The sequence below is a fragment of the Hyperoodon ampullatus genome, assembly GCF_949752795.1.
Source record: "Hyperoodon ampullatus genome assembly, chromosome: 9".
Classification (NCBI taxonomy): Eukaryota; Metazoa; Chordata; class Mammalia; order Artiodactyla; family Ziphiidae; genus Hyperoodon; species Hyperoodon ampullatus.
In genome coordinates this window covers 80,797,813-80,821,923 of record NC_136922.1, presented here as the reverse complement: position 1 = coordinate 80,821,923, position 24,111 = coordinate 80,797,813, and the positions used below count along the sequence as shown (strand labels likewise).

The 24,111-nt window shown below is 37.7% G+C and overlaps 1 protein-coding gene across 20 annotated transcripts in view; it reads left to right on the top strand.

Moving 5' to 3' along the window:
• Positions 1-24,111, top strand: part of CADPS2 (calcium dependent secretion activator 2) — a gene marked incomplete at its 3' end in the record, with an annotated part of 487,123 nt that overhangs the window by 360,041 nt on the left and 102,971 nt on the right. For 12 of the 20 annotated variants that reach the window (XM_079711385.1, XM_079711376.1, XM_079711380.1 and 9 more), the window contains 3 exons: positions 8,498-8,561; positions 11,890-12,013; positions 14,086-14,106. In XM_079711385.1, coding sequence (XP_079567511.1) covers positions 8,498-8,561; positions 11,890-12,013; positions 14,086-14,106 — 209 coding nt within the window. Of the gene's footprint in view, positions 1-8,497; positions 8,562-11,889; positions 12,023-14,085; positions 14,107-24,111 lie in introns of all 20 variants that reach the window. The other 8 variants (XM_079711377.1, XM_079711381.1, XM_079711392.1 and 5 more) reach the window with 2 other exon arrangements.

Below are 24,111 nucleotides of genomic sequence, written 5' to 3'. Positions count from 1 at the left end.
TTTTCCTGTTTTTGACATTATTGAGACAGAGCTGATCATTCAGTTGACTATATACATCAGTAAATATAAGTCTCTATGGTTATTTGTAGTAGTGCTTTCATGTGCAAGTAACAAATCCTACCTCAAACTGGTTTAAACAAATAAATGGATATGTTCACTTACATGCAGGTCTCAGATGGGGTGGACTTTAAGACAGGCTGAATTTAGTAGCCGTAGCTCCATTTCTTTGTAATTCTCACACGGCTGTTCTCCTTCATGGGATGGCTTTATCCCCAGATGGGTAACAAGACCACAGAATTCCTTGGCCTCACGTCCATACATGCTGGAGTTGAAAGGGAAGGTAGTAGAGGCTGTCTCTTTCTGTGATTCTCTCTTAAGATGAAGTTTCCTTAGAAGATCCTAGCAGACCAGCCCTCATATCTCATTTGCCCTAGATAGGTCATAGGCCCAGTCCTGAACCAAACCCAGGGGGCAGAGGAAGCCCACGTACTAGGTCCTCAGTCACTGACAAGCCATGGGACCGCCATGATCGAGTTAGCTTGGTGAGAGCCAGCCCACCAGTGGGTCCTGTCCCCCACAGTGCTTACAGCTACACAGTAGAGGCAGGGAATGACAGTTGTCCACATCATTTATTGTATTAGTATTCTCTCTCTTACGGTTTTGTTTCTCTGTTTCTCTTAATAATGTCTGTAAAGATGTACGCTAGAATTCTTTTTCGTTTTTATTTCTTTGATGTACTATAAAGAACTAAACTAAACTGGTCTAGACATTTTAGGCTGACTTTTATAATCCCTTTTGATATTTGTAGAGTTTGTATAAATTTTACCAGTTTTATTTTTCCTGAGTCCATAGAAAACTGGATAAGAGGAAATGGGATTAAAGTAAAACAGAGGGAATTTTAGGTATCCATATAGGCAAATTTAGAAAAACGTTTAAATTGTCCATGAAGATCTTCCTAAGGATTCTGCCAAATGATCTTCCTTAGCCACTTACATTAAAATTTAGAAAGAACGTAAATTACTTATCAACTCACACTAAAGAAGTAACCAGAGTACTATTAATAACTCTTGTATAGAAGTTTATTTATTCAGGCCCAACTGTATTTCAGAAATGGATTTCAAAGATACAGGTAAAATAATAAGGCAAACTAAATTAAATATAAATGAGGAACTTCTGGTTAAAGACAACAGATTAAATGCATGTCTGGCTCAGTTTCCTCACAGAACCTAACCAAAACAACAGAACAGTATTTTTCAGAAGACATAAACCCACAAGGACAGCAAGAGTAAGAGGGAAAAAAATGGAAAAAATAAGTTAAAAATGTGGAAGTCAGATGGACGGATGGTATCTAATTTAGCCACCCAGGAAAAACTGGATCATAAACGGGCAATGGGGAATACAGAGAAGCAATCTGATTTATGTCATACAATCCCCAAAACGTTTGGAATTGCCAGTTGTAAGCCCTCCTGGAAATTAAGAGTAAGGGATGATTTGTTGTAAATCTGCTTAAGACACACTTAGATCCCCAGATCTCCTTTCTACCTCATCAGCCAGGCCGCTGCCCCTCCCCTTCCCTGGAAGAGCACTGCTGGTTTGTTCCCTGGGGAGGGTAAAATTAGAGGGTACCTGAGCTGAGGTAGAGGAGGGGAGGAAACATCAGGCACAGTTGGAGTTCGGGATTACATAGAAACATGGGGATTAGATAAATGGTTATTCTGAAATCTGAGAATCACAGCCTTCTCCTTCCAACTCACACACTTGACACCCAAAATGCTGGTAGGCAGGCAGGCAGGCTTACACTTCCCATACATATTTTAAGTACCTTCCCCCGGGACTCTGACTAGCCCAAGAGAAAAGACCTAAAGCCGTGGAAAAGAAAGACTCCCACCGAAACAGCCCAGCTCTATTGCCCTTCAGCAAAGACCACAGTCTGCACGTACCCACCTAGGTGCATATAGCTTCCGTTCAATTTTTTAATAACGCAATTTTGAAAATGATCTGACAGCCAAAGTAAGGCATCAGATATTTGAGGAAAGTATTTACTGTGGGAGACAGAGCCCAAATAAGTAATACCAAAAAGCAACTTGGGGAAAAAAGAAAGATTATGTGGGAAGAAGGAAATGGTGGAGGGGGTGGTGGGAATCTATTGTTAATATGCTTGGAGATTTGAGAAAATAGAGCATCCATAAAACAAAAACAAGATGTTGCTTAAAAAAAAGAAAAAGAAAAAATCTTAGGGAAAAAAAATTAGAACTCTTAGAAATTGATGCAAATGACACAAATACGTACATACTATTGAGAGATTAAGTTAATGAAATCTTCCAGAAAGTACAGGGTGGAGGGTGGGAGGGATAGGAAAATAGGAGTTCAGTTGGCCTTTCTTATCCTTGGGTTTCACATCCCTGGCCAGATCGATTTGGATTGGTTGAATCTGCAGATATACAGGGCCAACTGTACTACCCCATTTTATATAAGGGACTTGAGTATTGGCGGATTTTAGGATCCATGGGGGTCCTGGAACCAATTTCCCACAGATACTAAGGGGCGCCTCTACAAAGATAGGAAAAATGAAGGATCTGCTTAGGAGTTTCATCATCGTAAATAATAGGAATTCCAGAAACAGTTAAGGTTGAAGATAGGAAATTATCAATAAAGTTATTCAAAACAGTTTTCCAGAATTAAAAGACATAAGTGTTCAGATTAAGAGAGCCCATTGAGTACCAAGCACAAGGGATTAAAATAGATACTCATTAGAGTGCATTTTTATGAATTTTCACAGTCTTGGAGATAAAAGGGAGGATGCTGAAATACAAAGAATCAAGAATCAGAATGGCTTCTCAACACTGATTTATTCTACAGTAATTTACTGAGTGCCTACTATGTGTTGGGCAGTGAACAAAATTTTTAAAAAGATCCTTTTCTTCTGCAGCTTTCATTTTGATGTGAGGAGCAGTACTGATATCCAGAAAACAATGCATCAGTGGCTTCACAATTTTGAGGAAAGATTATTTCCAACCTAGAATTCTACACTAGTAAACGTCTCCATTAAGGGTAATGGTAGAATAATGATATTTTCAGGCATACTGGACATCAAAATATGTGCTTCCCATATTCCCTTCCTGGGGAATGCAATTTACCAAGACAAAGGAGAAAACAAAGAGGGAGAGTTAAGATCCCTGCAACAGGAAATCAACATGAGAGAGGAGGGAATCTTCATAGTGGTAGCTAATAGAGACCCCAAAGTGGCAACTGAGCCTAGAGAGAAAATAGTTCTGACCAGAGCAGGTCAGAAAATTCTTCAAGTAGATCAAACTGACAAAACACTGAGATATTTTAACATATTGAGAGAAGTTTCACCCACTTGGAGTAGAGTTTGGAATTGTATTAGTTGTGTTAGAGCTTGGAATTGTATTAGATTAAGTACATAATAAAAAGAAGAAATTAAAACAAAGACAAATATAGCAAAGTATTATAAACAAAATAGTGACACTAGAAAGTAATCATATTGGATACATTTCAGTTATCTAGGACATTTATGTAATTAACATAGATACTGAATTTCAGTCTAACACACAAAAGTGATGTAACTGCATTAAGGGTAGGAGGAACAGAAATTATGTCTAGGGTGGTGGAAAGTGGTCTTAAAAAAAAAAGCAACTTATGTCCAAGATGGAGTAATGGGATGATATTTACCCTCCCACCTGAAACAATTTTTTAAAGACAAAATATGTGGGAAAAAATGCTTTTCAAGATATTAAACATAAGACAATTAACAGTAATTCCAGAGAGATGGAAAACAATGGATAAGCCCTTTAATTGCCCCAGCTTACTGACAGCACAGTGTTTCTAGATCATGGTCCAGGGAGGAGGAATCTGGGTGGATCCCCATAGACATCCTGACTTGAGACAGAGCTGAGAGTCGGTGGAGGGTAAGGCAGGCAGAGTTTTCAACTCAAAGTTCTAAAGGAGAGAGCAAAGAGACCTACAAGTAATATTTGCTGAGGGTCCTCCTGGAGTCTTCAACTAAGTATTGATCTGTGCATGGATGTGAGGAAACTATTCAAAGTTGGGCAAAGAACTATGTGAAAGGATTACAGGGGTTTCTTTACACAGGGCTAAGAGTAAGTCCAGTTTTCAGTATATATAGTGGAAACCTAATTCATGAGCATCAGGTAAAATACAGAAGGTTTTGCCTCAGTAGTGGAAAAAAATTAGCCCTAGAATAAACACTGTCATGGTCTCTCCTAATGAGGCTTAAAACCAAGATTCATATGAGTCAAACTATTTTCAAGAATTTAACTGCATTCCAGAACAAAATTCAAGAATATTTAAAGAAATACAAAAGTGTTCAGCCTCCAAGAAGGTAAAATAACAATGTCTAGCATCCAGTCAAAAATTTCTAGGCATACAAAGAAATAGTAAAATACGGCCAATGAAGAGAAAAAAAACAAGCAAAAGTGAAAATGACAGGGAAGATAGAATTAGTAAACAATAGTATCAAAATAATTATTACCACATGTCATATGTTTAACCTGTTAAGGTCATCATGGAAAACCTACAACTAACATCATACTTAATAGTAAAAAAGTAGGAAAGACTGAATGTTTTCCACCTACAGTCAAAAACAAGGCAAGACTATCTACTCAAAAATCAATAATCAAGGTAGTGTAGTATAGAGAGTCCAGTAATAGATTCACATGCGTATGGTTAATTGATTTTCAGCAAATGTACAGGTAATTTGCAAAGTATACTTTTTTCAACAAGTGGTGCTGGAACTATTGGATATCCAAATGTAACATAAAAACCTGGATCCATACCTCACACCTGATCCAAAATTTAACTCAAGATGGATAGACATAGAAATCAGAAAATCTCTGTGTCCTTGGACTAAGCACAGATGCTTAAATAAAACACCAAAATCGTGATTCATAAATGGAAAAATATTACTTCCAACTTCATCAACATTAAGAACTGTTGATCTTCCAAAGACATTATAAGGGAATCTCAGAATGGGAGAAAATATTTTCACAACACATATCCCACAGAAGACTTATATCTAGAATATATAAAATTATTTATTTATTTATTGGCCACGCTGCATAACTTGCAGGATCTCAGGTCCCCGACCAGGGATTGAACCTGGGCCGCAGCAGTTAAAGCCCAGAATCCTAACCGATAGGCCACCAGGGAACTCCCTATAAATAACTCTTAAAACAATAAGAAATAAAACAGCCCAATAAAAAAGTTGTTTTGACAGATATTTCACTAAAGATATATGATGGTGAAAAGGCATATGAAAAGATGCTCAACATCATTACTCTTTAGGGAAACATAAACTAAACCCACAGTGATAGATAGGAATATAAAATGGTACAACTCATTTTGTAAAATAGTTTGCAGTTTTTAAAAATGTAAACACCTAATGTATGACCCAACTATTCCACTCTTAGGTATTTCCCCAAGAGAAATGGAAGCATACATCCACACAAAGACTTTAATATGAATATTTATACCAGTATTATTCATAATAGCCCAAATATGAAGACAAGTCAGATGACCGTCAACAAGGAATGGATAAAAAAATGTATTAGAATACTTCTGAGAAATGAAAAGGAATGAATTGTTGATACATTGCAATAGCATGAAAGAATATCAAAACAGCTATGCTGAGAGAAATCAGACCCAAAAAAGTTCAATACTGTATGATTCCTCTTACATGAAATTATAGAAAACACAAACTAATCTAAATGACAGTAAATCAGTAGTTGCGTGGGCCCCAGGAGTCGGGAGGAATCATTTGAGGGGCATGAATATGTATATTGCCTTGATTGTAGTGTTGGTTTCACAGGTGTATACATATGTCAAAACTTATCAAATTTTATACTTTAAATATGTGTAGTTCATTGTATGCCACTTACACCTCTAAATCTATTTTTTAAAAAAAGCTAAGAACTTCTCTTCCGTAGTGGGAAGTTAGTAGGATAATATCTAAAACTGGAAAATCAAGAATTTGAAATATTATCATGTAGGTTAGGGATATGACATTTAAATACCAAAAGAATCAGCTAAAAGTTAAAAACATTTTTTTCTCGAGAAATTACTTGGGAAATGGGGGTGAAACTGACATAAAGGATTTACGTTTTTCATAAAAATCCCCTTAGGAAAAGTTCCCTTTTGGCTATGTGCATATATAACTTTGATAAAAACAGATACTGTATTTAAAATTTTAATTTAAAATTCAAAGAAAACCAGTTTAATCATTGGACAGGTCTATGCAGGCTCATTTATCTGTGTAATTAATTGACTAAAGTGAAAATCAGCGTGACTTTGATTTATTCAGATTAGGTATTAAACTTGGTTGAATTTTATTTGTTAATTGAGTGTTTTTCACTTTGCTTAGCTATTACAGAGCTATCAAAGTGGTAAAAACCCAAAATATTTATCCTGAAAGGCAGAAAAAAATGATTCCCTTCTTTTAAAACTTGTTTTGTGAAGATTAATTAAGCTTCTGTGTAGTTATTTTCTGTATTTTATTGATTCAGGATTACTTGTACTCTGTAAATGTGTTGAATTATTTACACATCACGGGCAACTAATGCTAATTCAGAGCATACCCAGTGGGACCTCAGAGCCCTGAAATGCTAAATGTAATCTGGGGATCAGTAACATTCCATTCATAAAATGTGTCACCCATAGGTTAATGGAAATAAACAATAGGAAAGACAATGGATGGATTATGCAGAAACACTGAAAAGATTTAAGCAGGAGGAGGAGACTACAAGAACCCAATTTGTGTTTTATTTAAACGTGGATTAAGGTTTATGGTATACAAAATGACTAAAGCTACTTCACTAATTTGCTAATGCTCTAAAAAGCACCACTGTGCAGGAAAAACTCTTATCAAAATAAATTGGTCATTTTTTTTATGTATGGGCAGGGGAGGTAGTAGGGGGGGAGGATGCATAGAGGCAAGATTAAGTGAAGGAAAATTTTAACAGTAAATGGAATGATAAACAGTACTCTGAAGAAAAATGTGAGTGGCTAGATTTATATGACACTTATTTGCATTTATCTGACGTGAATGGAAGTTTCACAAAACTAAAAGCTAATCCGAATATAGATTCAACGACTGCTTTGTGAGGAATCAATCTTTCTCTTTCTCTTTAAAATTAGGTCCAGTAAAGTTTCTCTTTATAATTTGGTCCTGTAAAAGAACGTGAGCTTAAACTATATGTGCTTTTGAGGGAAACCTCATCAAAAGTACAGTGCGGAAAAAAAGAATTTCTTTGTAATTATGTCTTAGAAAATACGTCTACTTAGTCCTTGGATAATGGCAAAAGACGTGGAAATAAGTAAACTTTTCAAGTTATTAGTTTAAAGATGTCTAAGAGCAAAATGGCAGTCCACGACAGCCCAGCTGCCTGTGTAGCGCTTGATCTTGGGGCTGAGACAGCGGTCAGGGAGGCTTTGCTGAACCTGGTTGAACAAGCGAGGCGCACCTGCAGGATGAAGTGGCCCTGACATTCTGTACTCTCTAAGTGGAAAGTGACCTGAAGAGGGACCCTCTTGTAAAGAGCAGTAAACCTGTCACCACCATGTGGCAGCTAACTTTTGAGGGGCCTTCTCATCCTCCCAGCTCTGACCCTGATTTCAGAATACCTGCCCTCCAGTTGTTGGTGTGTACTAGGAATACATGGGACTAGAAATACTTCGGATAAGTGACTGCGGGCAATAGAGCTGCAGAAGGTTTATGTGGGGGGATGGGGAGGTTGGAGAGTTGGACACCAGCAGAGACAGGCAAATGTAAGGACAGGGGGGAGCTGGAACCTTGTTTCTCCTAGAAGTTATGTATGCAGTGTGTGTTTCCATCTTAAATCGCACATAAGTATAGGAGGAAATGGGGGGAGTCGTTTCATTTTATCATAGAGCTTGAATAACAACACCTTAAACAAGAAATTAGTAGGAAATGCATTTTAAGTTTCTCTTTACTTATAGGACCCTAGAGATTCCTTTTTTTTTTTTTTTTTTTTTTGCGGTACGTGGGCCTCTCACTGTTGTGGCCTCTCCCGTTGCGGAGCACAGGCTCCGGACGCACAGGCTCAGCGGCCATGGCTCACGGGCCCAGCCGCCCCGTGCATGCGGAATCCTCCCGGACCAGGGCACGAACCCGTGTCCCCTGCACTGGCAGGCGGACTCCCAACCACTGTGCCACCAGGGAAGCCCTAGAGATTCCTTTTTGATTACTGTATTTTTGTACATGTATCATCGAAACTTGAGAACCTTTTTCATCACAGTTTATACCTTTACTGTTTAAGACATTTGAATCATGGGACTAGGTAAATTTCAGCATTTAAAAATTTCCTGCATGGGTCAATTCCCTTTTAACCACTTTTTAGAAATGTTCTCCAATAACACCAAGTTATAGAAGAGGAAATTATTTAGCAGTCTTGGATATTAAATGTTTGACTTTTTTGTTCCCCCTTTTTTTTTTTTTCAGATACTGTTTTCCCTTTGGACGACCTGAAGGTGCACTGAAAGCTACACTTTCATTACTTGAAAGGGTATGTTTGAACATTACTTTGTAAGTACTATTTGCATTCTCAATGGCTGTGTATTTTAGTGTTGAACTAGGCTAGGCAGATGGTCCCATTCCTCATGAGAGTGGTATCACCTGGGTCTGTTGCATTTCATCAGTTTCTCACTTTTTCTTGCTACATTCAAATTCTTATATATCCTGCTTTTCCTCTCCAAAGGCTTTCTGAAGCCTACCACTGTCATCCTATGCTGAGTTAGCGTTAAAGTTATCATCTTTTTGGTAGTATCCATTTTTCCCACCTCTTTTTTTCCCCTCCTTATTTCAGATAAGTACAGTTATCTGTTTTTCAGACTTTACAGTTGTCTTTTATTATCCCCCTGACTTATTTGTACTTCTGTCTGTCATATCCCTCATACCTATGAGTTTAACATTTAATATTCACAAACATATACTTTCTTTCATTCTAAGTTTATCTCAATTTATTTCAGTTCAATTTGTGTTACTTTGAAAGAATTCATGAATTACAGAAATTGATGATTATAGAAGTCATGAAATTATAGAAATATACGAAAAGTAAATCACAAATAAGGTGTTATACCCACGCTAGAAATCATTTATTAATGAAAGTCTCTTCTCCACTGCTGTTTTTGTGGCAGATTAGGTGTAAAGGTAGGGGGGTGGGAGGGAGGTCCAAGAGGGAAGGGATATATATATATATACATATAGCTGTTTCACTTCCTTGTACAGCAGAAACTAGTATGACACTGTAAAGCAACCCTACCCCAAACTATACGCCAATAAAAAAAAAAGGGAAGTATCCTTTCACCTGTCTATAAAACTATTCACGTGCTAGTTGGAAGCTAACAGCTTAAGTAATGTGAACAAGTTTTATTCCTTATCTGCATTAAAAAGAATATCTAGGGATCATCTCTATCTCTTGATTTGATTATTCTGGTCCTGATTTGTTGACTTTAAGCACTTGGCTCTTGTTGATTTTTCTGCCCAAGGAATTCCAAATAATATATTATTTATTTGCACCTCTGAAAAGCAAAAATGGGAGACATTGTTCAGTGATTTAAGGATTTGGGAGAGGAGGGCTAGAACTGATGACTAAAGTGAGATCTTTGGATTATAGATTGGTTTTATCTATATATCCCTGTCTTATCCTTGATTACCGTGAATGGTGTGATAGAAATATTATTGTCATAATTATCTGTTTTATTAGAATTTTTATAATATTAAAAGCTGCATGTAACTCAGGCTTTTCAGAGTTTTCATTTCATCCTATCCATTAAGGTATGATCAATGAGATAAAAATCCTTAACGGCAGCTTTGCTTTTTGGAACGGCATCCCATCCTGGGTACCTAGTACAGCCTCTCTATATGCTGGTTTCCATGGCAGAGCTCCCATCCTCCCCCCAGCAGGAAAGAGTTAGTAACAGAAGAGATGCCCTCGTGCCCTGTACTGACAGGTGGCAGGAGGAACAGTGACCTTTATTCCAGTTACAGTAACTAATCATGTCTCTTGCTGAATTGAAAGAGAAATGGTAAGGGCTATTTCTTCATTTTCATGTCTCTGTACTTACTGAAATCTTAGAAAAATAATATCTACATGTGAATTCTTGATACAAATGGTGTCTTGGAAGAAGTTGGGGCGGAAGCATGAAACACAAATTGTGTGTCTCCCTTTTTGCACTTGCTAGCCCTTTATCTGTGCTTCTCCAGGAAAGAGGATTTAGTTTCCCCACACACACTTCAAATGAAGTGTCCAGCTCCTAGATACTGTGAAATACTGCCTGATTTCAACCCTAGACTCACCTCTGTAATAGATATAGACATTCTAATTTTAACAGCTATTTCTATTATTTGAAAGTTTGGCACCATGGGAAAGCTTAATGGTAAAATTAATCTTAAATTTAAATTTTAGTAATAATCACCTTAAAAATAATAGTGCCTGTTAATGCTTATATTTTTTTACTCTAAACAGAAGGGTTTTTCTGGCAATAAAAAGTCTAATGTGCAGTTCTAATTAAAGTGCCAAATATACATCAGTGTGTTAAAGATTTTTAATGTGAAAATATGAAGAAAAATTTAATTTGTTAGGGGAGGAAATCTTTAAGTGATAAAGTTTGCTGTTTTCAGAAGGAAACCTTGTCTGACAAAATGAAAATATGTTGTCAAGGATCACCAGTGCTAGAATGATTGAATGAATTTGAGATTATAAAATCCGTAGTGCCGAGGCTGATCGAAATAGAATGAAGTAACAAACCATGAAATGGATGTCTTCATGTTCTTTCAATATTTCTTTCAAAGTAAAAGACTAATAGGATAGTCAGAACACTTACAAAAGTATTGTCTTCTTTATGTTAAGATTTTGCTATACCTGTATATTGTAGAATTTGAATGTAAGCAAAGCACGGAAAGCCACATTAATTATATGGAAAATAGCATTTGACTAATTGTATAATCAAAACTTACTGTGAGCAGTTTTATCACTAGGAAAGTTTTAAGGAAAAATTATCAATGAGTCACTATAAAAGCACTTAAATACATTATATTTTGAATTCTGGATACAATTGTATTTTCCATTTGCCAATACTAATACTTTTAAGTGAAAAATCCAAAAACACAATTTAGGAACCCAACAGAAAATAATCAGTTGTTTTTTTTTTTAATTTCAGAAAGTTTTCCTTGTGTTTTAACATTTGATACTCCATTCATTTCACTAAGACAAAGATGTTCCCCCTATCCCCAGCAGATCAAAATAACTAAAGTATAATTAGTGAGAGTAGTGGTCTTGATTTTTATAAAGCCTATAAATGATGCTTATTTTAATGGAATTTATGTTTTCATATATATTGCTCAAAAGATTTAAAGCTTTTAAATCAGGGATATGCAAGGTAAACTTTATTACAAAGTATCCCAAGGACTGTAATCCTCCTTTGAAACAGCTGCTCTAGTGGCGTTGTGGTTCCCTGGAGGAAAAGTGACAGTCACACTGAATGGTGGCTTGGGCAAGGGAGGTTTTGATGTGCATAAATGAGGCTTAGATAGGCGGAGCTAAGACTGGGAGAAATTACTTCCCGGTTGTGAAGTGCTGACTCATCACCTCCCCCAGTGTTACCTAGGACCCCTTCCTACCAATAGGTCTAGGGCAATTTGTGTACTTGTTTTTTAGTATGTTATGCCATCTCTCTCTCTCCCTCTCTCTCTCCCTCTCTCTCTCCCTCTCCCTCTCCCTCTCTCCCTCCCTCCCTCTCTCTCTCTCTTTCTCTCTCTCTCTCTCTCTCTCTCTCTCTCCCCCTCTCTCCCTCCCTCTCAATCTCTCTCTCTCTCTCTCTCTCTCTCTCTAGGTTTTAATGAAAGATATTGCCACTCCCATACCAGCGGAAGAGGTGAAAAAAGTGGTCAGAAAATGTCTTGAGAAAGCTGCATTGATCAATTACACGAGACTCACAGAATATGCCAAGATAGAAGGTCAGTGCAGTGAGCAATTGCCGAAATGGCAGTGAGAGCCAACATTGCCTATTAACTGCATTTTCTGTGAGAAGTCCTTTCCTTTCTTGAACAAGCCTGTGCCATGGCAAAGGGAAATGTCTCATTAAAATCTCAGCTGGTGAACTGAAGAGCTTTTTCCTATTCATTGCCTTAATATGCCTCCTGGGACTCTGCTTGAATGAAAGACCCAGGATTCATGCTTAAGTTGTCCTTTGTTCTTACTTTGAGTTTTGAAGAAACCAAAACGTGTTTTCATGGGTTGTATTTTTTGACATTGCAGTAAGTATGTCTGACATTTAAACTATGGGCAGTGTATTCTTTCCTGATCAGTAGTAGTGTAGTATTGTTTAATTTTATTTTTGGTTCTGCAGCATCTCTCAGAGAAAGAGGAAACTTGTTGATTGTCGTGAGGGCTGAAATAAACTGATAGAATTTCCTGCAACTTTTAATTGCTTACAATATATTGATGCATTTGTAAGATTAGATTTCTTGAGAGCACTGTGCATTTTTTCTCTTTTTTCAGGTTTTATTCATTAAGGATAATTATTTTATTCATTTAAGGTTTAAGATAACTTAAAAATATATAGATTGAAATTTGTGACAAAGTCACACAATCAGCTTTTATCTGACAATCCTTTGACTGATATAATTAAAAGTAATAGAAATGACCTCAGGTTCTTTAATTATCATAAAACTAGCTTGTGTAATACATGTAGTATTAACTTAGGGAGGAAAAAAGTTTATAGTGTTAAATACTTATCTCTAAAAATAAAAAGTAAATCATCTGTTAGAAAAAATTTAGTAACTTTTAATAAAAAATTGTATTTAATGAATTATAAATTTACTAATTAGTTGATACTATGATAGATTCATCAAAATTGGGACAATGAAAAAGATGATTATAATTGGCTGTGTTATATCCTTTTTTCTCTCCAAATCTGATCAAGCTTTCTAACAAGCACGTGATAACCAGCCTCCTGAGTGATTAACAAAAAAGCCATCCCATCACTATAGCAACCAATATTATATCACGAGAGTAACAACATGAAACCTCCTTAGATACCAGTTTAACATCATTAATTATGATATCATGTTGTGTTAAAGCAGAAGCAATGAATATTAGGTCATTTGGGGAAAGTGGAAGATAAACAGATTGGTTTTCACATTTTGAATACTCCTTCAAACAATTTTCATGTTTTGGGAATATTGGGTATTGTGAACACGGATTGAAAGAATTGATATAAAAATAGACATATTAAAACCTTTCAAATCTGGCAAAGAGAAAAAATTGTAGACAACCTGAGTAAACACAATATTGTTTTATCTAAATATTATGAATGCTGTCCAAAAAACTATGAGAATCCTTTTGGTCTTAACTATTTTAGTTATTTTTGACCATTACCTTATCCAATAATACTGAAAAGATATGCAGCATATTTTTTGTTTTATCTCTGTCTTTATTTTCTAGTTGTAGAATCCATTTTAATATGGACAAATGAAGAACTTTCTTTTATTTGTACACAGCCATGGGCTCCTCTCATTAATCAGCTAGATAAACATGTTAACAATCGTGATCAGAAAGGAATAGTTATTCTTCTGGATCACACACAAAAACAAGTCTGTGTTAGAGAAAAGCCTAAAAGAGGACCCAACGGAGAGTGAGCAGGGAACTGTCCCACCTCTTACTTTCTGGAGTCACCCCCTCTCTTATCTCGAGTCCAGTGTGAGAACATTCTAGAAAAAGGATCCTAGCAATCTAGTCAGGTAGGACTGCTGAGCAGTCTCTTTTCAAAAAAAATAATAAAATGCATACTTACTAGATAAGAAAAACTTTTATCCTTTTCATTTTCTCCCTTCTTCCCCTTTTTTGGTATCTTAAAAAATAAAGCGCTGTGTTTTATGCGCAGGCTCAGACCAAGAACAAAGTTGACTTTAAGTTAGAAATAGGAATTGGGCTACTTTTCTTTGCTTGATTGGTCTTTTACGCTACGTGAGTGAGCAACACGGGTAGAGTTTGTTTTTGTCCTAAATTCTCTTCTCTTATGTTTTAGGCCCAGCAGAAAAGGAAACAGGTAATTAATGTTTGTGCATGCATGTGCCATTATTTCTAATGTGGCGGTGTTGTGTTTTGATATGGATGAATAGCTCTTTCCTTTTCAGGGGTCCTGTTAGATCACTTTGACTAAGATACTGAAAAGACTTTGATTTTATTGGAACTGTTGCTAATGCTTTGTATGGAAAATATAGGCCATTTATCTCTGCAAAAGTTCAGCAATTTTTTTTTGATATGAATTCAAAGCAAAACACCTGAGGCTGTATTAATGTTATGCATTAGGTTTTAACCACATACACTAATCTTATTTGGAAGCTGTTGCCAATACTTGAAGGACTCTTACAACTAGAAAAGAGGACCATCTTTCTTTTATCACTCCTGGAAGGTAACCTGAGAGTAAAAATGCATAAATGCTATTAAGTAAAAAGTAAGCAGCTCTTAACTTTGAAAGTTGTTAATCATAGGAATGACGAGAGGTTATAAAATCCCATTCTCAAGAAACTGCTAGCAAAGAGTTCTTCTCTGGGTCTCTGAGATTTTAAAGATTCTGTTACTTTTGTGTGTGTGCGCACGCACGCCACTTATCACAGTTGTAATTAATTTATGTATGTATTTATTTTTGGCTGCGTTGGGTCTTCGTTGCTGCACACAGGCTTTCTCTAGTTGTGGCGAGTGGGGGCTACTCTTCATTGCAGTACGCGGGCTTCTCATTGCGGTGGCTTCTCTTGTTGCGGAGCATGGGCTCTAGGCATGCGGGCTTCAGTAGTTGTGGCTCACAGGCTCTAGAGCGCAGGCTCAGTAGTTGTGACGCACGGGCTTAGTTGCTCCGCGGCATGTGGGATCTTCCCAGACCAGGGCTCGAATCCACGTCCCCTGCATTGGCAGGCGGATTCTTAACCACTGCACCACCAGGGAAGTCCCACAGTTGTAATGAATTTAATTAATGGGCCATTATGTATTCATCCTGTCCATCTCCACTTCAGCCTGTTGCAGGCAGGGTCTCTACTGAACTTGTTCACTGTTGTATCTCCAGCACCCAGCACTGTGCCCATGACACAAAGTAGGTACTTAGTAGTTGGAGAGAGACAAGAGGTCCATTAGTTAAGTTCCATTTGAAATCAGTGGCGTGAGAGACAAGTGATGAACCTTTCTAATCTGAGTTTTCTCATCTTAGTCAAATTTTGCATGCAGTCTTATGGACAAGTTTGTTTGGCTTGTTTTTCACTGAAGTCTTCCATTAAGGATGCTATTTCTTTTTTCCAACCTTCACTTCTTTTCCAGTATTTGACCTCAGAAAGTGTCAGGAACAAAACACTCAGAGCCAGGAAAAGGGGAGAGAACACACCTACAATGATCGCTGACGTGCACTTTAGAAAAGATGAATTAGAAAAAAATATTACCATCCCCTCTTATGACAGCCCACTGTGATAGCAGCAGCCCCATGCTCTTTAACTAACTTTTTCAAAACCTCGTATAGCATCTTATCTCCCACATTTCTGTTGTAAAAATAGTTTTTATATAATTTTCAGACAAGAAGTCTAGGGTTGTTAGTGGTTTTCCCACTTGCCATAGAGTAATAAATAAGTCAGCCAGCTGGGACTGGAGTCAGGTGTCCTGATCCCCAGCCTACAGAGACTACACTCCTGCCCCTGTGAAATAGGAAGGGGCCACCATACGCCATGACGAGGATGGAGCAGAGGCAGTTGCCCTGCTTGTGACAGTTGCTGTCCGCTGTGTACAGCACTTGCAATCAGATGAAAGGCTTCCCTTCACTTGTGTTTGACACCGTACCATTGCTCAACGGTCTAGGCTGCAGACTCTGGGAAAAATACTTTTCAAAAGTCAGATGCTTGTATAGAAGAGAGAAAAAAATCAGTATAGCCTCAGTAATTTAAGTGAATCGAAGGGAAAGCTACCCTCCATTGAAGACTGTTCTGAAGTAACAGAAGAGAGGTTTTTAAGAAATGTAGTTATATTCCTTTAGCTGTATTTGGTTGCCAGTTAACAGGGTTACCTAGTAAATGTTCTTGGAGGTGGTTTTAAAAGTGAGTAAAAATGAGAATATCAGTTGCATGTGTAAGAGCTTAAATGCTTGATAAGACTTTGACACAGTACTCTCTTGGGCATTATAATCATTATCCCCAGTTAGTTTGTTCCACATAGAGAAGAGTAAAATTTGGCTCAACGTTTGTCATCATGTTGTCTATTGACCTGCCTGTTGCCCCAGAGGTTTTTCATTTACACTGCTTCAGTAGTTCCTTAAACAACTCTTCAGAACAGATAGTTTACAGAAGAGGTAACTAAGACTTCAGAAAAAGGCGGATATGGGAACATATGTATATGTATAACTGATTCACTTTGTTATAAAGCAGAAACTAACACACCATTGTAAAGCAATTATACTCCAATAAAGATGTAAAATAAATAAAAATAAAATAAAATAAATAATTGCTTAATAAGGAAAAAAAAAGAAAAAGGCAGTAACTGGCACAAGATTGTGCTGCTATTAAAATTCAACAGACCTGAGATTCGCACCCATGTTCCTCAGACACCAGAGGGCTCCTCTCCCCCTGGCTGCCCTGCCTCCAAGGCTCTCTGATCCAAAGTCATGGCATTTTCTGATAAACCCCTCACACACATCACAAAAGCCAAGGGTTAATATTGGTAGGGTCTCTTTTTCCAAAAATAATATTTATTTAATAACAGGAGCAAACACTTACATGCCAGGCTCTATTCTAAGCACTTTACATGTATCTGTTTATTCTTTACAACAAGGCTTTACAGTAAATACTACTATTATTATTCCTTTTTTAGTAAACCAAAACAGAGAGGTTACTATCTACCAGCCAGTCTCTGGTCACATAGCTAGTAAGTGGGAGATTAGAACCCACTGTCTACCTGTTAAGATATCTTCTTATTTTCCTATGTCTTCCTTCCTCTCCATTCTTGGCAAGCTTGCATAGTTCAATTTGCACTCAGTTAAAATTCACGGACATATAAGAAGGAGTCTGGAACAGTGCTGCACATAGAAATATGATGAAAGCCATATATGTAACTTGAAAAAAATTTGTAGTCACATTAAAGAGGTAAAAAGAAATAGATGAAATTAATTTTATGCATATAGCTTATTTAACCCAATATACCCAAAATATCATCATTTTAAAATGTATTCAGTATACACAACTATTGAGATATTTTACATTATTTTTTTCCTATGTCTTTGAAATCCAATGGGCATCTCCTTCTCCCAGCATATCTCCATTAGAAGTAGCCCCATTTTAAGTACTCATCCACCACATGTGGCTAGTGGCTGCTGAATTGGACAACACAGGTGTCTGGTTGGAAGGCTAAGAGCTGAACTCCAGAAACTGACTCTTTTTATTTTCCCAGACACATGTTTAGTGTCGGGTGTTGAACATGATTAAAATGTGCAGCCTCCCCCACCCCGAATGTCTCTTCCCTTTCCCTGCTTTATTTTTCTCCATAGCCCATTTGATCTAACACACAAGATAGTTCTTTCATCCAGCTATTGTCCTAGAATGTTAGGCCCACAAGGGCAGGGCTTATGTATCTCAAAACTGCTGTATCTCCAGTGCCAAGAAAAGTGCCTGGTGCGGTGTTACTCGATAAGTACTTTATTGAATAAACGATTGAGTTAATGGCCCAGAGAGTGATCAGGCTCTTTACAGCAGAGAGAACATCTGTAAGCTGGCAGGCTGGCTTGCAAAAGATCATTCAAACCAATCACTGAATAATTAACAATATAGAGCAAAAACTAACCGCTAAAAAATAACAAGGTTGGAACAATTAAACCAGAATTTCATGCCCTTTACAATGGTGTAGCGTGGGAGTGAGGAGGCACTAACTCTGGATCACAGAAGCCAGAAGTTATAGACAGCAGCTGTATTAATGATAGTTAAGAATCTAACCTATTTCAGTTGTTTCTATAATTCGGCATGTTGCTCAGTTTGACTCATAGTTCTTGTCCATCCTTGGGAATTCTTTAGATTCTCCACTGGCAGCACAAATTTGCAGAATAAAGGAATTTTACAACTCTGTAATAGATGAAATAAAACACATGACCTCTCTCTAAATGCCTTCTTTCCTTCTTGGGAATTATTCACATGTGTTTTATGAGAACAGATAGTCCATTTTAAGGACTTAAAACTTCTAGAAAGCGATTTTTTTTCTTTTAATTTTAAGAAAAGTTTGAGATTTACACTGTTGTGAAATCAGCTAGTTTTCTTCTTTGGTTTAATTTTATCCCTAACTTTTTATGTAATAGTAAGATCATTTTTATTTATAATCCAAGGTTCAAAATGATACTGAAACTTTGTTTCTCATTGTATTTTTCTTAAATCATATACCTTGTTGATGCAAATTAACTGTTACTTTTAAAGAAGAATCCATTCTTTAATTCACGGAATTTTTTGTGGACAAGAACAACTATAAAACATCTAATAACAGTCCCTGTCTTCTCCTGAAAACTACATAACATATTGTGACTTACGATAAAAGAGGAGGGAGACCACTCCTTAGAGCTTGCCTTGACCCGAGATCTTTTACGTAAATTTGGTACCTAAGCTTCTCAAATCTCAAAACGTGGAAGTGCCCTAAACAAAAGGTAGCATGGAATGAACAGGCAGAGGCTTTGTGCAGTGATGATCTCTCTGGGCCCTCTGGTTGCCAGGTTCCCAGGTCTAACCCCCAGTGCTTTCATTTTCAAAGTCTCAGTTGAACAGAACAGAGATGCTTTCCCAGAGGGCCGTGCTGCTTGCTTGCTTTGAGTGGAGAAGTTGCACTGTGGCCATCCTTACGTCATTAGGATGTGTTTGCCATCTGGGTGGCATTTTAATTTAGCACTTCATTGTCAGAGTGTGGCGATAAATAATAAATAAGTGAAATCTGCTCTACTGAAGGACATGTGTGTGCACAGAAATGAGTATATAAACTGCACAGTTGATAATTCTTTTTTTTTTTTTTTTTTGCGGTACGCGGACCTCTCACTGCTGTGGCCTCTCCCGTTGCGGAGCACAGGCTCTGGACGCGCAGGTTCAGCAGCCATGGCTCACGGGCCCAGCTGCTCTGAGGCATGTGGGATCCTCCCGGACCGGGGCACGAACCCGTGTCCCCTGCATCGGCAGGCGGACTCTCAACCACTGCGCCACCAGGGAAGCCCCAATAATTCTTTTTGTTAATGAATAATTTCATATTGATATTTCTAGGATAACTTAGCAGTGTACTCTCATAAAAGTTTTTTGAGTTTCCTTATAAATTTGATTCTTAAATGTTTTGAGTATTATATGTTACCATGAATTCAGGCTACAATACCTAAGTAATAGACCTGAAATTTTGCACTCCCATAAGCACTGACAACACTTTGCAGGAGGTAATTTGTATACTAAAAGAAACAGGGCCCTCACCTTAAAAATGATAAAACAGAATTAAAGAACTGAAGAATTTCTGTCCAGCCTATTTGGACAGTGTGGCTTGGACTCTGGGACTTAGGCCTGAAAGTAAAACCTCTGTGACCCTTTCTGCTTCTGATGATTTCACCTGATTTAGGGACAAATTGATGGATACGATTTCTGGCTCTAAAACAAAGAGAATGACCTGTTGTCTTTTTATTTAAAATATTTGAGAACATCATATAAATCTGTAAAGTTGTTTTTTTTTTAGTTTGTAAGGCAATATGTGTATATACAGTAAAAACTCATTGCTTGAGCTACCCTGATATAGCATCTGTGATTACCCGGATAGGATCAAATTAAAATTTATTTTTGCACTATATACAAAGAAAAGCTGTGAGTATTTTTCAGATGGTCAATGAACTATTTAAATTACCTAAGAAGATAGTTGTTTTCTGATAACCATAAATTACTTTGATTCTATCACCGAGTATGATACAATTGAAATGCTAATTTTAAACTATTTTTATCAGCATGTTCTTCTCAATATATTGAATAAGATGTCTTTCACATCTCCTTGCCACACCATTAGCCTTATTCTATATAATGTATGTGCCAGAAAGTATTAAAACCATATTCTCTTTTAAGTACTACGTAAGTAATATGAATTCACTTTGGCTATTTCCACATCTGATCTGGAAGAATGAGGATTTCTAGTACATTTGCCCCAACTTCTCTCCCACCAACTCGCTAGCCCCTCAAGATAAGAACCCCGCACTATATAATTTGTGTTCACGTCAATTAGTCAGCTCATGACAATGTTGACAGATTCATCCCCATGTATCCAAAGCTGGTTTGGGAATATAACAAGCAGGAGTTGCAGGGATTATTGATTAGAAGAGGCAAGTAAAGGCGTGATTTGCTTATGTCTGACAGAGCTTTCAAACTCTATGTGTACCTTCTGTCAGCTTAGGACAGAGGACAAGAGTGTGGTGCAGTTGCTCTGTAGCTCTCGGCATACTCAGGTCACTAACCCACTAAGTGAAAAGTCAAATGAAGAGACGAGGTGCCCCCTTGTACACCAGTGGCAACCCGATGGCAGTGCTTTCAACACTCCTGGCACCTCTGCACCTACTGTTTACCCACAGTTTTAGTGACCAAAGGACGAGGGTTCTGTCAACTCCAAAGCATGGAGACATTTAAAGACACTTAGGTCTCTCTCCTCTAAAATTAGTTCTGGGTCTGCATTCCTCTAACGTCCTTCCTGACTGATCTTCGATTAATTCTGGAAAGCATTAGTATGTGTCACTCTGTCTAAAACCACTGTTGGCCTTCTGTCCCTTGTATGGGGGTTAATGTTACCAGTGCCGAATGATTTGTAATGCCATGAGATCGTTTGTGACCCAAATGAGCAGAACTTTTCCTTGATCCACCGTCTCTTTGTCAATGAGCCATCCATCCTTTCCATTTTTGTTTCATTCTATTTTGAGTGTGAATTACAATAGATAAGGACGATCTCAATCAGAGACCGTTGTAGCTAATTCCACATATAAAAAAAGGAAAACTTGATTCAATCTTGAACAATGTTCTCTTTCCGGATCAGGCTATAATAGGAACTTGATCTTAAGTTTAAATGACACCTAAGTTAAAGGTTATTTAAGGACAGACACTTCCTTTCAGTCTTGTAAAGTGCATAGTAAGCCTCAGCTTTCCAGCTCTGTACCTCCAAACTTCCTGTTATTTATACTCACCTGTGTCTTCTCTTCCGCATCATCAGGGGATGAGGTATCTTCCTCTTCAAGGCCAACTTGTCCACCCATCATATTGACCCCAATTCCACTTACCTCTTTCCGGATGTATTTTACTGCATTATATATCTCTTCTTTCTCCTGTGGCTTGTACCTCTGTCTTCTTTTACATATTTCCCTTCCATTTATAATCATGGTATCTCCCTAAATAATGCCTTATCCTGAGCTCTACACCTCCTTTCAGCTGCCATCCAAAAAGCAGGCTATACTCTCACCTTCGTTTTACTCACCTTCACTCCACTTTGCCCAAAGAAGTTGGGCTTCCAATCTCACCAGTCTGTCTGGTGGGGAGTTAGTTACACTAGCCTGGAGCATGGCTGGTCAGAAGGAGAGCGGAAGGGAGGAAAACTTTTAAATTCTGCTCCTGCCTCCCCACTACATTGCCTTGAGTTGTCCAACTCCTTATCTTTTGTCATTGGAATTGGTAGCAGTAGGTCAGGTGGTCAGTGTCTGTGGTATTATCAAAACAGGGCCTCAGCTGTGCTGCAGTGAGATGTTGATGAAAATCGGAAAGGGCTGAGGCACACCTGCTCATCCCTTCACTCCTCTACATCCAAACCCTGTAGCCTGGTGAATTACAGGACTGTTGACCAAGTGCTGTTGCTTTGAATCTAACAAATTAATGGTGAATCCCTGTCCACAGGAGTTGCCTAATGACTTAGTAGGAAAAGGAAATTATCAGTGTTGGTTCTGTGTTGCCTGGAACTCTCTGCTCCAAAGCTTAAGCTTCTGTCTTTTCGAAGTCCCTGCAGAGGACACAAGCCTGCCCATCATCCCATTCTTTGTACCTCCAAATGATCGTGAGCTCTCAAACTAAAATTACTAGACTCCTAAGGAGTGCAGCTCTTAGTAAAGACGATAGGTGATATGTACCACCTGGAACTGATGGAGCAAGAATTTAAATTCAGCATAATACTCTCAAGGTGATACAGGAGGTTGCTAGCTTGTCCCTTCTTGATGCACGGACAAGAAGTCATGGAAAACCAAGTGGAAATATTGGGTATGAAAATAATATGGTTGTAAGAAAAACAGGATACAGGATGAATATAGCTGAAGAACTTGTTAGTGACCTAGGAGATCAGAATGGGGGCTGCAGGAAAGGAGAAATAAGTAGACAATACAAAAGTAAAGCTAAGTGATATGGAGAAGAGAAATAGAGTAAAACAGACTTCCATCAGACTGGTTAAGAAAAAGATGCAGATAACTATAGTATGAAAGAGAAAAAGTAACTAGAGACACAAAACAAAATAATAGAAGAGTATTGTGAACCAATACAAAATTGAGAGTCTCAAAAATCTGTATATTGGTTAAGTCAGCACAAAAAACAAAAACTCAAGTAGGCCAATACATTTTAAAGAAATTGAAATAGTTGTCAAAGATCTCCCATCCCCAAATTCCTAGACCCAGTTGTTTTAGGAGGTAAATTCTACCAAACTTCTAAGGAACAAATAATTCCTATCCAAAATAGGTTCAGTAAAATGGGAAGTGAGGGGAGTTCATTTCATGAAGCAGGTATAACCTTGATTCCCAAACCTGATCAAGACAATAGAATAAGAGAGAAATAGGGCTTCCCTGGTGGCACAGTGGTTACGAATCTGCCTGCCAGTGCAGGGGACGTGGGTTCAAGTCCTGGTCCAGGAAAATCCCACGTGCCAAATTTCCAAGTCTGAATAACCATACTTTGTCAGTAGTCAAGTGGTTCTCTGTGAAAGAAAACAAAAAGCAATTAGCTCAGCCCTGGACTCAAACAATCACACAAACAATTTTCCTTGAGATAGTCATCATACTTCAGTACACAAAAGTGCTTTATGCAAACTTCTCATTTTGTCACAGATGATACTTTTTTAAATGTATACTCAAGCATAGAGATTCAGTGAAATTAATAATTTTTTACTCTTTCCTCAAGGACATTCTTATGTAAAACTAGCTGTTTTTCTTGAGTGAATGGTGATAAAGAATACGTGATGAGGGCTTCCCTGGTGGCGCAGTGGTTGAGAGTCCGCCTGCCGATGCAGGGGATACGGGTTCGTGCCCCGGTCCGGGAAGATCCCACATGCCGCGGAGTAGCTGGGCCCGTGAGCCATGGCTGCTGAGCCTGCGCGTCCGGAGCCTGTGCTCCGCAACGGGAGAGGCCACAACAGTGAGAGGCCCGCGTACCAAAAAAATAAAAAATAAAAAAATAAGAATACGTGATGAGTATAATTTAGCACCATAACCTTGATTCATGCTGAGGTAACAGTTTCACCCACTATTGCTTTTGCATCATTCCTGTAAATGTCAACAGAATTTAGAAGGCAAAACATCTTATTATGAAAGTACTTTTGACTATGTACTTTTGACCAAAAGATCTTAGGGATCCACAGTTGTCCATGGACCACACTCAGAAACACTATTCTGCACCATCATTCAACTAGATAGATGGATAGATAGATAGATAAATAGATAGATAAGGTACCTTTCATAGTAACCACCAAACTATAAGGCATCCAAGAGTTAACTTAGCCAGATTATACAAAACTTCCTAGACCTCTATAAAAAAAATTTTGAAATTCAAATAAAGATCACAGAGAGTAATGTAAATAGATGTAAAGACGGTTCATGCCCTTAAGAGAGATGACTTAATAATATATAAACTCTCCCCCCAAATTAATCTATAAAATCACTGCAATGTCCATCAGAATTCCAGGGTTTTTTTTTTGTTAATTTGATAAAGTTACTTCAAAATTTAAGTAAAAGAATAAAGGATACTGGAAAACTATATCACCTTAAGGAAAAAATAAAACAGTATGGAGACTTGCCTTGCCAGAT